Source organism: Diadema setosum, chromosome 2 (genome assembly GCF_964275005.1).
Source record: "Diadema setosum chromosome 2, eeDiaSeto1, whole genome shotgun sequence".
NCBI classification, from domain to species: domain Eukaryota; kingdom Metazoa; phylum Echinodermata; class Echinoidea; order Diadematoida; family Diadematidae; genus Diadema; species Diadema setosum.
In genome coordinates, this window is record NC_092686.1 from 45,798,358 (window position 1) to 45,813,527 (window position 15,170).

Sequence of the window (15,170 nt, forward strand, 5' to 3'; positions counted from 1 at the left end):
CGTGCCCCATCCCCCTAAAAAAAATAAAAATAAAAAAAATAGAAGCATACAGAGAGAATATAATGAATGCATTCTTACCTACGGCCATGAATCTATACTAGTATACATGTAGGCCCACATTCGGGCGCTGTTTCCTGGAGCTATAGGGTATTATCTTTTTGCCTTCGGTGTTCCCGTCCCCCTCAGTTCTTACGTAAAACCACATGAAAATCTTTTTGTGCAAAGTGAAGGACGAAGTTTCAATCTCTTCTAACCAAGCGCGCCGGAACACTTCTGTTTTTTTTTTTTTTTTTTTTTTTTTTTTTTTTTTTTTTTTGGGGGGGGGGGCAAAATGTCAACGGGGGCACAATAATATGTGCGATGTGAGATCCTCGGCGCGGGAGCGGAGCGAGCGAGCGGGGGGGGGGGGTGGTGGGGAGGGGGTGTGGAAAGGGGATCCCCCCCCCCCCCCACTGTAGGGAGCTTTTGTAAAACAGAGTACAAAAGTCGCGTTTATAGACCATTTAAAAGCAAATTTCTAAGGAATTAAACATAGTGAAAAATAATCAGTGCGAAGGACTATGATTATTACATACGGGAGTACATAATAATGTGATGGTGTGAGATCCTCGGCGAGGGAGCGAAGCGACCGAGCGGGGGGAGGGTGTGGGAGGGGGATACCCCCTCCCACGGTAGGGACTTTTTGTGAAAACAGAGTATAAAAGTCACGTTTATAGAACATTTAAAAGCAAATTTCTAGGGAATTAACATATTGAAAAAAAAATCAGTTGGAAGGACTATGATCTTAACATACGGGGGTATATTATGTGATGGTTTGAGATCCTCGTCGAAGGAGCGAAGCGACCGAGCGGGGGAGGGTGTGGGAGGAGGATACCCCCTCCCACGGTAGGGACTTTTTGTAAAAACAGAGTATAAAAGTCCCTTTTATATAGAGCATTTTAAATTAAATTTCTGAGGAATTAAACATAGTAAAAGAAATCACTGCGAAAGACTATGATAATAACTTATGAAAACTTTTCATTTTACTATAAGTACGGGCAGAACGAGCGAGCCACTTTCACTTTGCAATTTGTCTGAAATGTACTCATTAAAAGCTTAAACGTGATCGCATCGTTCGAACAATGAAAAATATTCTTATAATGCTAGAAAACAAAGAAGAAAATGAAAAATGTAAGGTTTACTAAAGGTATGTTTCAGCAGGCACACTCGAGGACACGAGGCTACCATCTATACACTCGGAAGTTCCTTTTAGTGTATAGATACAATACTGTATGTCGTTAGTGTATCGCCCCATGAGGGGCGAAAATTTTTGCATTTTCAGTTATGAAATTACTACATTTAGACAAGAAATATGCCTTTATTGTTCATTTTGGTCTTTAAATCAGTGATTAATTATTTGTTACAGGGGCACTTTTGTCGCGACATTCAGGGAGATATATATATATATATATATATATACATATATATTTAGGGGGAAGGTAGTATCTTCTCTATGTGACAGCATTTCAATTTGGTCAAACTTACGTCAACTTTCCATCAGTATAATTGACGGACTATTAAACAGTCAGTCCGCAGCACGTATGCTAATGAGCCGATCCGGCAAGATTTATTCAGCACTCTCGTTGACGATCTTTGCGTTCGAAAGGTGTCTCGTCGTGCGAGATTTTGCGAGACTTTGATAGGGCTGTGGTTTTCACAGTGTAGCGACTTGTACATACATTTGTCATGGCTACAAGTCACGGTAAATTGTTCTCCAGACTTTGATCTTTATTTTGATACTAAATTTGCAAATAACATCGGATCTTATCATGACTATATAATCAGTTGAATTTGCGTAAATTTTACCTGCTTTTCACGGAAGATATTGTCGTCTAAAGTTCTTTTTTGGTTCCTGACCGGATTAAGAAACTGTTGTTTCTGATTTTGGCTTTTTCGTAGAAAGGAAACTTAGATGCTCATCATATATTGGAGTCAAGGAGACGCAAGCATGATTTATACTAGTTTTTCCGTTTTGAAATGTCTGTAAAATTCACTCCTAAGCCGGAAGTATGCTCCACACAAAGTGTACAGTGGCGCGAAAGCGCTCTCTCATTGGACAGTGCTTGCATTCAGCGCTTGAACTACATATGGAAAACTTGCGCGTATTTGCTCCGGAGCGAGAGCACCGGTGCTTATAACACGTGAAAAGACGCGTCATATCCCCCTCCTTTGAGACAAAAATAGCTCTGCACAAAAAACATGGCTATGAATTCAAAACCCTCGCACTCCAAATGAAACTAGAATGTACCCTCTTTCTACTCCGTGTATTTCCCCAAAAAATAGGTTTGGGGAAATTAGGGCACTTTTCCTCTGAAATTCTGCTTCAAATCACCAAATCTTGAGTTTGTCTATGGCGGAGTACCCAAAATATGAAAGCCATAATTTTCGGACATGCCCATACAAATCACAGGCTGTACCACGGAAGCTTAGTGGAATTGTTTACCCTCGCACTTCAAAATGAAGTAGAATGTTTGGGCTCTTCAGTGATGTATAACTTGCTTTGATTGGTCAGAGAGAAATTAGGGCACTTTTCTTGTCAAATCAAAGAATGTTTTACAAAACTGCTTGTGACTTTGCTAAAGCGTGCGAGCATTTGTGCTGTCCATTGTACACAATTCCCCTAATGCTTACGGACAACGGACGAGTGTGCGTAAACAAACAATTGTGTTTGTGCTGTGAAACGAAGGCGGGAGAGTTCAAGTTATTCACAATTTTCGCTGGATATCATGCCATTTGAATCGTCTTTCGTCCACATTATAACAGATTAGTCTTTATTAATATTCTGACAATCCTGCAGAGTGTATTACCACTTCTTTCAGAGCTAAATATTGCCAAATTCAAGGATCATCATGCGTATTTTGCTCTGCAGAGATGACTTGAGGTTGCAACAAGCCGTGCTTGAACAGACCATGGTTCAGTCCCATTAAATCAACAGGGGTGAATGAACCCATTATGTAGATACTGTACGCGTTGGTGTGTGTGCTCGTGAATGATCAACTTGTGTGGTGAAATGGAAATGCCGTTGTAGAAAATCTAGATTCCCGGTACTAAAAATACTAATATCATTTCATTATTAGCTGTCAGATAAAAGAGATTGGCTTCCATGTTCATGCATTCTGTCCCTCCAGTAAGCACACGCACGGTTCTCCCGATTCCCGTACAATGGACGAGTCCGCTCCTTCCCATATTATGCTCGAGTGCACTCGGCTGTTGGCTCTCGGCGACTACGTGCACTCTGGTCTGTCAACCCTAAATGCGCGAAATCGTGCGAAAGTTTTCCATATGACGCGCGCCAAGAAACCGCAAGTGGCATGAAACCGTTATGTAGCAGCGTAATGACGTAATGCAAGCGCTGAATGCAAGCGCTGTCCAATGAGAGAGCTTACTCTTGAGATTACACGGTTTCAAGCTGATCAGCACTGACATCGATGTATATTTTACTGGTTCCTGACCGGATTAAGCAACGAATTGTCAAGATATTTACATGGATACAAAGATTAGGAGATGGACTACCAAATAAAGCATTTTCATTGAGACGCAAGGTGAATTTGATATTTTTTTGACGTCTTGAACGTGTACTGCACGAATTAATTTTTTCATCATTTTTCAAGCTCAAATTACGCGATGATATTTTTCATTTACAATAATTTGAGTAACATGTGACGATAGTTTACATATTTTCCTTGAATTTGATACCAAATTTGTGAACATAAGGTGTATTTTTGTTGCCGAAAGCCCAAGGACAAAATCCCCTTACGCAGCTCATTACGTATGCAAGCCTAGAGTGGGCTTGCATACGAGTTGAATAAATACGAGCGAATTATCGGGTGCTGCGGACTGACTGTAAATTATTTTGCTCATACTGGCTTCTACAGGTGTGTCTTCATCAGACCGAAGTTTCAAAATAGCGCGCTATCTTGCAGTTACCAAACTAGTCCGATGTCAAAGTAGCGCGCTATCTGTGTAGTGAAGACGCAGATAGCGCCCTATTTGATCGGGAAAATTTCCCCCAAAATCTTGGTCTAGTTCGTCAACTAGAGCGCTAATTCGTGAAATAGGGCGCCATTTTAGGTGCGTCTCCATCAGCCCGAAATTTTCTCGATCCCTCCACGCTTCTGGTTAGCCAGCTGGCAATGGAAAACGCAACCAAGCTAGTAATTGTGTATAGTACATTACCCCCACGCACGGTGCATTCAACCAGGATCACATTGTTGTTGACATCATTGAAATCAGGGAGGTGATTTCTCTCACCTCCCTAATAAAACTCAGTGCCGTGCATGCTAGCTGTTTTTTGTAAACTTCTTCCTTAGCTGAAAATTCTTGCAGATTGTGTGTATTTTTGATTTGTTTAAACATTGCAATTTGTTAACTTCATATAAGATGCCTCACCGGACAAAAGAGTAGCGTTATTAATATCCCTTTGAGTTACTCCTTTGGAGAGAATTTGCTGTACCGCTCACCTCCCTGGTTGTCGTATCGTACACACGGTGATATAGGAGATTTTGAGCGGGGAAATCCACTTTCGAACCGCGAGCTAGGCAGAGTAATATTGCAAAGTGCGCATGCATTAATTTTCGGACTAATTTCCCGAAGCAGGCTGTTCGAGCTGATGAAGACGCTCGCTGTATCGGGTTATTTACTAAGACCGCAAAATGTCCCGCTAGTTTTAACTTCGGGCTGATGAAGACATGCCTTACATGTCAATATACTTGACCTCCATTTTGAATGCAACGGCTGTTGCTGTACGCAAGCCACGAAGAAGCCTTCTGGTTGTCAGAAACAAAAACTGCATTAGATTTTAATAATTGTGTCTGTGAACCAGTTTAATACGTAATCTGTCCATCACGTCGGCCCTACTTATGATAGCGATATGGTATTTATGTAGCATGAATAGTAGTGGTATAAGAAGTTATGTTTCCGAGGTTTTTTTATCTTTCGTTGTCAATGTCTGACAAAAATTATGAAGTCATGTGAGATTATATATATTATAATTTTGTAGAAGATATCTATAATGAATGTTCCTTTCATAATTATGATGAAAATAGCGTGAAGCCCCACTTCATGTGCGAGTTGTGTGGTGATATGTAGATCTTACAGAGGAAGATCAAACAAACAGGTGGACAAAAAGAAAATAGAATAAGACAAAACAAAGTGAAGTTTCGAAGCTTGGACGTTTCGCAGGTATACACGAAACAGTAAAACATTTTACGACGAGGTAGGCCCACGCGTTGAGTTAATCAGTGGTTCTCATGTATGTATATTGTACATGTATTACATTTTGTCTCTTCTTGCTGTTAATCAAAAGTTTACGACAGTATTTTGTTGTAACATATGAAGTATTAAATGCAGAAAGTGCAAAATAATGTCCTCCCTTTATAGATAAGGTAGCAAATATAACAATATTGCACCATAATGGTTTGGAATTTGAAATCCTCATCTGAAAACTCAAGCACGGGCTATTCTGATTAGTGTTGCGTTAGCAGTGCTGTAAAAGAGTGCACAGCACACATTAACAGAAGTTACAGTGCAGACTTCGGGAACTTCCTGTCAAACTGTAAACTAATGGCTCGGTGCTAGCTGCCCTGGAGTTCCGTTCTTCTGTAAATCATATCAAAAGGAGAAGTTTCGTCGTGCTTGTGTTAAAGGTCCAGTTTACCTTTGGGAGCAGTGATTTCAAAAATGTTCAAGATATCACATTTGATGCATATGTGTGGGTCTGTTGTATCATAAAACATCCTACCATATGAAATATTTGCAATAAAACCTAAAATATAAGGAGATATCAGGGTTTTTCTCAGTAAACCGTAACTGTATACGGTTTAGTCTGGAAACATTTTTATTATAACTATTGTTCACATTTTGTGTATTTAGCAACACTTAAACATCGATTATACGGATTCAAATTTTGACAGTGGTTGTTTCTATCCCTAACTCACATTTTAGAACTATTTTAAAGCACTAATGCTTTCATCTGCAAATGGTAAATTATGCCTTTAAGTGTTTTCGGTTTGGTTTCTGTTATTGCCGAGAACATGCGAAGTTGCAAACATCCATCCCGTTGGTCGTCTTCCTCCCCCCTCTCCCCCCCCCCCCCCCCCGGGCGCGAGTTGGCAGCGAAGAGGATGAATAAATACGGACGGTTCCATTAGTAAACACAAATGACGGCGGACAGATAATCAGTGAGCAAATGTTTGCCAACTCATCGCGAGTGAACATCATGGAAGAGACAGGTGGTGGGATATAGGATGGACAAGTGGCTGGAGGAGGGAGGGCTTTTATGAAAAATTAAGAAACTCATCAAGGTTTCGCAGTTACAAAAAAAAAAAAACATACAAACAAACAAACAAGAAACACACACACAAAAAAAAAAAACATGATTAATGTCATCAGAATAAAGTGGTGATGCCCTGTATGCGCTTTTATCGTTTGAAGCCAGGGACTTCGAGAACAGAATCTATAAAAACATGTCAACGTAAAATAAAACAAAACGAAGCAAAATCACCCATTCAGGCCAACGTGTGTGTGTGGGTTTTCTTTTTCTGTGACACGCAATACCTTGTGTCAGTTTGTGTTTCTATTGTGCGTGTGTGCGTATGTGTGTGTTTGGGTTTACCAAGAAGTTCGAAAGCTTATTATATGCGGATACATACACTCCCAGATAGTAATACAAATAGATGAAAAAGGAAAAACATACTATTTGGACCCTTATGATTGTACGCAACAAAGTTAGACAATTCATATCGTTCAAATATCATTTCAAGGAATATATATATATATATATATATATATATATATATATATTTAATTGAAGATATATTGATTTCAAGCTTTGGCCTTTCAGTTTAAGAAAATCTCCCCCCCCCCCCCTCTCTCTCCTCCTCCTCCTCCTCCTCCTCTTCCTCTTCCTTCTCCTCCCTTGATTTATCTTCCTTTCCGTAATTATTTTACAGCTTCCAATCTGATCTTACAAAATCCAAAACTAGGAGCAGACGTAGCGTTCACGAGGCATTTTGTCACGTAATGAGCCAACGTTTACGCTATCACCAGCTAATCACGGGAAATAAACGAAACTAATCTGGCCTCTAGCTTACATGTTTGTAACCACAGACACAGACAATAGGATACGGAACAGAGAGAGAGAGAGAGAGAGAGAGAGAGATCTAAGGTGAAATTCACAACAAACATCATCTTGCGTCATGAATAATTATTACAGCGGCATATATTCTTCGCCTGGGGCCCCGTCATCTTTTTGTTTTTCAACCTTCGTCATTGTTTGATCCTGGACGCAAACGCTATCTATCTCGTTTCAACCATCGAGTTTCCCACAAGGCGAGTTTGCCTTCACTGTAGACTCACGACAGATGAAAGGCTTCTTGAAGTTAGACGATGAGAGATGAAAAAAAAAAGTGCGCGTATTCATCTCACGGGCAAAAGCTAATTGTTTGGTAAGTGTTCATCAAGGCACTCTTCGCAAACACGGTCTCTATTCTCTCGCTTGAGCGTCTCTTTGCTCCAAGAGACGGGAGGGGGAGAGAAAGAAACAAAAGATACAGAGCCTGGATGAAAGCTTCCTTCTGAGAGCTGTAGAAGGTAGAAGGTCGCGGTGTATCATCGCCAGGCAGATTGAGCTCACTAGACAGAAAAGCAGACAGGTGACCTGAGCAACTAATGTTCAGAAAGATTGGCGCCGCCTTTCACACATTTTGTGACGTGTCCAAATTTCCATCTCCCTTGAGACGGGGTCGATTACGTCAATGTCGACATCAACAAAGAATATTCTCGTGAACTTCAAGCTTCAAATTGTAGAGGAGATTGATCTGATCGATATTTTATGTCATCCCTGATGCGGTGAGAGGCGCGTTGCTTGGATACAGATACGCCATGCCCTGGTTCTGATCCACCCTTTCCCATCAATACGCCTGTCTGTGTATGAAGACAGCTTTTCGTTGGCGTAAAATTTTAGAAATCATTCTAGACGATGACTCCTTCAGCGAGAAGTTCTCTATATATACTGGGACACCACTTTCGTCATTAATTCGTAAAAGCTGCTGATACAATCGGCGATCTGTTCAGTGAAGATGCACGAACTTTAGGAATGGACGCTGTCGGAAATGCCCTGGTTTACTGTCATCTCAAGTTCAGCGTTATCAACTCTATTTCGAGTGGACAGCAGCTGCAAACTTAACCATAATTATTTTGATGACAAAATGGGTTGACTTTAAGAGGCAAGTGATGTCTCCAAATTGCGACATTTTCGTCTTGTATTAGGAACAACAAAATTGTAGAGATGATACATCGGTTCTCCGACAAAAGTGACAAAATAGAGAAGAAATTGGCGTCTAAAAGAAATTGACAACGGCATACACTGCACCTTAGCCAGTGTTAGCGGTGGTAAATTGAATAAATTTATCGTTTGCCGCTTTCACTGCAGCCACCTTTACTGACAAGGACATCGAGCAGATTAGACCACCTCAACTCTTTGGGGAGATGAAGACTTCCTTTCCTTGCGACTCACCTGCTAATACGAATTCCCACATGGAAATGAAAAGCCAAACTTCGTGCAAATACTGACGGAATGATTTGATATCAAATTAGCATTGAGAAGAATTGCCTAGAGCGGTGGTAAAAGCTCATCTTGAAACTGGAATTTTCTTGCCGTTTTTCGCTAATCGGGTGACTAGATCAAGCGTCAGGAGGGGTTCCTGTGTATATTGTTCCTCTTCTAATTACGATATCGAAAGCTTGTGATGATGACGGATTGTGATCAAGAGAGTTTTCTCCATTTCACGCTGCTAATGTGATTGAATCGCTCCATCGGAAAAAACATTGGGTGGTTTGTTGTTGTTTTTTTGTGTGTTTTTTTTTCGATTTTTTCGGGGTTTTTTCCAAGATGACGGAAAGTGCTGCTTATCCTAAGACTGGTCAGTCCAACACCAACGCCAAGGCCAGACTCCAGCATCTGCTACGACAGGTAACACGCTCATAATTCACCACTGTTTCTTACCCTTTCCCATAAGATGAAGCTACTATCACTTTATATCGTTCTCGGTGGTTAAATCAGGCCTGGTATTGGAGATACTCCGTATATTTACAGCAAAGTTTGAAATTGTGAAAATAAATTTTTCATTGAATACTTTGTATTCGACTCCCTGTCCATGAGTTTCGGGGATAAATAGCGAAATTTGTGATACTGCACGATCTGAAAATTTTGTAAAATTGCAGAAGATAATAAATTTATGTTACTAAAGATATTGGTCATCTGATGAAAGGAAGTGTTCAACAGTCTATACTCAAATAATGACGGTCTAACAATTTTTATCTCGGGTTGGTTTCAGATCGAGAAGGCGTCACGACTAGCCGAGTTTCGCGTGGATCGCATCAAAGCCCAGCTCAGGCGTGATCTCATCGACCTTAAGGCGAACAAACTTGCCATGGAATCACACAATGTCAGCTACAAACAGCTGAGCCAGATGGAACCAGGAGAGCAAAGAAATATGCTAAAGGTAAATCATCATTAGTTGTCCAACATTATATCTATTCCTATAGTTGATTCAGGCATGTTGCATATAGTGGTTCAACTATTATGTATTACACAGGTAAAATTACACGTAGCTTGAAGTTACTAGTAACCAGATTAACAAAAGTGGTTGGTGATTTGCTGGCTAGCCCTGACATTTTGCATTTTTTTTCAAAGACACCCTAAAGTTAATACTTGCATACCGTTTTTTTTTTTTTTTTTTTTGTGCCCTTCGCTAAAATTATAATGGCTAGGCGGGGCGAGAGGGAAATGAAAGTCTCGCGACTCTTAACATCCTAGTAATACGTAAGCTTTTACCAAGCTGCAGAGCGACATGACTAAAAAAAGAGTGATTTCTACATTACAAAAACGAAAATCATTGCATTATTTCTTAGGTCGTCAAAACACTGAGAATGGTAGCATTCATGATTTTGTGAGCATGTTACGACAAAGTAGACAGACGTATCATTTGCCTGCAAGAGCAAGGGCTGACTCAAAACGAAATGGTTATTTCACTCTATAGGTTTCATCTATACCACAAACCAGTTTAACGTGGTTATAGTTAAAACAACCCCCCCCCCCCGTCTTTCTCTTCTGTTTTGTTTTTGTTTGCTTTTGTTTTCTTTTCGTTTTTCTTTGCTTTCACCGCTGAGCCTGGGATTGAAGTTATCTTGTTTGTGATTGTTTTTCATCTTGTGAACTTCGGTTTCGATGCGTGCTTGAAATCACTGACATGGAATGATTGCATACAAGTATTCTTAAGTAATTTGTTTGGATTTAATTTGATTAAATCATTTTACGCGGGCACTTGGGAAAGACTGGAATGCTTATGAGTAAACTGCTAAAGGAACGACGACTTTAAGACACAGTTAACCCCCACCCGCGGGTCTAGGCAATGATGATTAGGCGCCTTGCCTATAAATACTGGCACGACTGTTATTGCCTGCATACTCGAACCACGACCTCAAGATTGAGAAACTGTGGTCTTATTTACTGAACTATAACAACGTTTCTACAAATCTGAAACTTTAAAACTACCTTATGATGATACGCTGATGGAAATACAGAGATAGAAAATACGTTTTATTATCATTAATAATCATATCTAGCATGAAGTACCCGATGTTAATAAAATTTATCAACAACCCTGGATCTTTTACCTCACTGATAATAGAGGATATGCAGTCGCAAGATCAGAGGTGGGAATATCTGCGAGGGAGCGACAACGATTGAAAATTTAGGTTATTGGACTAACATTATATGTAATCATTATATTCAAGACCAGGTGAAGATAATAACAACAATGATAACTAAGATAAGATAACCATTATTTTCTTTATACCATCTTTATCATAGTGTTCTCTATCATTTTCGCGAAAAGTGCGTGTGTGTTGGGGGGAGGCGGGGATAATACTAAAAATGGAGGACATAATGGATTATTCACCCCACCCCATACCCCCCTCAATCCAGGGTTTATCACCAGTGCTTCTTAGATATTACAGGACTGTATTCAATTATTATTCAATTATTATTTATTTATTTCCCGGTTACAGCTCGTCTCTCAGCGTGGCCGCTACTTTTACTCTCTGAAGAGCGAAGTGAAGGTCCACATTGACCGAATGAGGGCGTTTAACCCTCGACTTGAACGAGCGCAGCGCCTACTCGTACCCGCAAGGTGAGCTCAATCAGGGGAAAGATGATATGATTTGATATCTTGAAACATTTAAGAGGTTATCATTTTACACAGTTGGACGCATGTCGTAATTGTGTAATAATAATGATTATGTTTGTAAGACATTAATGCCATCTTAGGGCAACCGAAAAGCATGATCTTTAGATCTGCGTCATCCCTTACATTTTTTTTAAAAACAAATTTTCAAGTCATAACTGACAAGTCTTTCATTGATTGTTTGGTTTATGATATAGCAACCACATATTCCTCTCATTGAAAGTTGCCACTGCTAATTTCAAATGGAAGATTAGGTATATAATATTTATCATTTCATTTCATCGAGATAAATTTTGCGGAGATATGAATAGAGGTTATCGGCAAACTTGTGACGCTGCATCATCACCTCACCTATTAGTATGTCTGCTATTGTGATCACTGCTCTGTGAAACAGTGTAAAATCACGTGTTAAGAATAACTTTCTATTTCGCTTCATACTTAATGAAACTTCCATATTATGTCCATTATGGGGTTTAAGTTTTTAGCAATCTTTTCACTGGTGGTCGTGAACATATTGTATAGTTATCATTCCTTCAAGTTACAGTAAACAGACGATTTTTCTTTTCTTTACCCCCGTCTTTGTCCTTCCTTTCCTTTGCAGACGAGAATCTGTCGAAGCTATGGAGAGAGGGATAACGAATCTCCCGGACATTGATGGCAGTCTAGTAGCAGCCATGCAGGCGATAGCATCAGCGAATTTACGAGAGGGAGATGGGGAAGGAGGCGGGGGAGAAGAAGGTGGAGGAGAAGGAGGCGATACATACCGACCAGAGGTCGAACGGGCCCCAACCACGCCCACCTGTCTGATATTTCCACGGATATAGATGTCGTAACAATGTTTCGAACAGCGATTCAGATATTGTTATCAGCTCTCTTTGAATCTTGATACTGGAGGGAGAAATCAGCACAGGGGACATAGGCTTGCTTAGAGAGTGTGAGCTAATATGAATCAATGAACACGAGAGCTTCCAATTACAACACATTGCGCATTAAAGATTGATGATCGATTCAAGTGAAAGGACGACGCAAACAACCATGCGAAGCACGGCTTTACTCCAGGAGTGTTTCACTCAAAAAACTAACTCATCTTGACAAACATACCTGGCTCTGGAACGGACGGCCCTCAATGTCACTTTATGCACTCGGAAACCAGTGACTACAAAATCTTACCAAACTTGGTGTATTTTTGTAAATAGAGAAGAATCACTCCGGGGGAACCAGTAAAATTGTCCCGGTATTGTTTTCAAAAGGCTGAAGTTATGTCGCTGTTTCCTTCCCTCTCGAGAATACGAAATCTCACGGTTTATCAATGAGGAGCGATGAAACCTGAAATATTGTATTCTTCGTGTCGACACAATGATGATGCTGAAAATCAAGACGTCGATGACTGGCAGCGATGGGATAACAATTTTCCCACAAGATGGTTGGGGTGAAATTGATGACAAAATGTCAATAAACATCGGCGGATCCAGGGGGGCGCACGCACCGCCCCCCCCTTTATTTTTTATTAAAACAAAAGAAATAAAAACAACAAAATGGAGGAGGGTGTGTGCCCCCTTCGCCCCTGATAAAGAATGAGGGTGATGAGAGAGATGATGGTGATGATGTAAAAAGTGATCGGGCGAACTGAGGTTTAAATCGTCATTCAGATGAGTTATGTTACTTTGACTGAATATACACTGCAAAAAGTCCGGTGTTAAATAGTGAACACCGAGCTGGTGTTAAATTTTCGGTGCTCATTTATGGTGTTAAATTAACACCCCCGGGTGTCATTTCCAAATTTTAAACTGTGTTTTGAAGAGTTTCTTAGTAACTGCACTTCTTGTTGATCTTTAATTTAAACAAGACGATCAAGAATTTTACATTAAAATACTAGATTTTTGAAAAAATGTGAAAATAATTTTACACCAAAGTAACATCAGCTGGTGTGGTCCCTTATTGAAGCTGGACGGGTGTTAAACCATTGATATTAACACCAACAAGTATCAAATCAACACCATGTGGTGTCATTTTTTAATTAACACCAGTACAGTGTCAAAATAACACCAGGTACAGTGTCAAATTAACACCACGAAGTGTCAGGTGAACACTTTTCAACACCATCACAGTGCATTTTAACACCTGTGGGTGTGGTCCTTTATTGAAGTTTGATCGGTGTTAGATTTAACACCCGTGGTGTTAAATCTAACACCCATGTTTTTACAGTGTATTGTTTACAACTAATAACTCGTGGACTATGATGCCGCTGTAGCGAGGAATTCAAGTTGCAACCTTGAACACCTACTTGCGGTGCAGGTTCTCATTTTTTGACCACGACACTAACGGCAGGAGGTTAACACTCTGCTATGAATTGGGTTTAATTTCTTCAATGAGAATGGAAATCTACGCTGGTGTATATACTGATCTCGGCGTTGCTCTACTGGTGTGTTTCTTTCACATCCGTGTTTTCATCTTTCAGGATTCTACGGCTTTTCGATATGAAACATTGAAAGATGGTTTTAATCATTCAGAATGTCAAGAAACAAACTTGAGATAGATTTTGAAAGTAATGGCAGGCCGCAAACAGTAGTGCATTCTATCTAATTTGAAACTTTGTTTGTAACAGTGTATAACGAACTTCTTGTCCTGTATATTTTCATTGTTCCATTTTCTTCGAGATATCAGCCTCACGATATGATTAGGCAGTACTTTATTTTAAAAGCAATTTGTTTTGAAGTCAGAAGAGAACATTCTCTGCAAGAATAATTTTGGAATCTTATATAACTCTGTTTTCTTATCATAATCATAAGATTTATCAGTTTTATGGTTTTATTTCGGGAAACACTATGAGTCGAGAATATTTTCTTCACAGAATGTGCTTTCTTACTAGTATCATGGACAATTCTGGAATTCAAATTTTAGTGAATCATGATGAAACATGTAGTCTGAAGAATGCTATTGTATAATTTCCTAATATCCATTTGTATTGCACTTGTGTAGAATATTCAGATCTTTTTCATGAATGTCAAAAACAAGGACAAAATTATTTCTTGTTTGCATGTTTGTGTGAAGTATGCCTTTTCAAAATCCTAATTAAATATCTGACTGCATTTGAAAATGTATACACGTATATCGCTGTGTTGCTGGTATTGCGTATTGGCGAAGAAAAAGAAAGAATAGATCATTTTCACGCAATATGTATATATATAGACAAACATACCAGACATAATGAAAATTTAATTTGCGGTTCATCACGTGTACGTCCTGATCTGAGGACGGACAGTCAAGCTGTCCAGAACATCGAGCCTTCTCTCTTAGCCATCTCTTCTGGCTCACAGTCCTTTTCAAGACTCACACATTTTCAAGAAAGACTACCTCTACTCTCGCTTACTCTCTCTCTCGTCTCTCCTTTTCTCACCTCTTCCTCTTCACTTTATCTACTATCTCCTCTTCCAACAGTCCTTTTCAGGACTTACCACATGGTGAACCATAAAACTCAATCTTTGTTATCAACACCACCATGCAAACCTCCACCTTCAAAGATACCAGACACAGAAGCAGATACACATAACATACATATACATCTAATAGATGTAGGCCTGTATGTCGCATTACCAGTATGTACAAACACACACACACACAAACATATATATATATATATATATATATATACACACATGTATATACAGGTTACTCCCATTACAACAAGCATGTCTAAAATATAATGTCGATACAATGAAGTAAAAACTCGGATCCCAAAGTTATTCCACGAATATTTCATTTGTTTGGTTACAACAAAATTTTGATACAAAGAGAGAAAACTGCCAATCCTGAGGAATTTGTTAAAATGGGATTTGCCTATACAGGCAACGCCTGCTATAACGAAGTGCTCGGGACTGGCAATTT

General features: G+C 39.6%; 1 protein-coding gene across 1 annotated transcript; it reads left to right on the forward strand.

Moving 5' to 3' along the window:
• Positions 1 to 8,929: 8,929 nt before the first annotated feature.
• Positions 8,930 to 12,109, forward strand: LOC140245678 (uncharacterized). The gene is made up of 4 exons (XM_072325224.1): positions 8,930 to 9,010; positions 9,375 to 9,542; positions 11,110 to 11,231; positions 11,887 to 12,109. The coding sequence occupies exons 1-4, from the start codon at positions 8,930 to 8,932 to the stop codon at positions 12,107 to 12,109; spliced, it is 594 nt and encodes a 197-aa protein (XP_072181325.1).
• Positions 12,110 to 15,170: the final 3,061 nt, after the last annotated feature.

Coding starts and splice junctions, on each gene's coding strand:
- LOC140245678 (XM_072325224.1), top strand. CDS start 8,930: ATGACGGAAAGTGCTGCTTATCCTAAGACTGGTCAGTCCAACACCAAC. Junction 9,543..11,109: donor AGCAAAGAAATATGCTAAAG/GTAAATCATCAT, acceptor TCCCGGTTACAG/CTCGTCTCTCAGCGTGGCCG. Junction 11,232..11,886: donor CGCCTACTCGTACCCGCAAG/GTGAGCTCAATC, acceptor TTTCCTTTGCAG/ACGAGAATCTGTCGAAGCTA.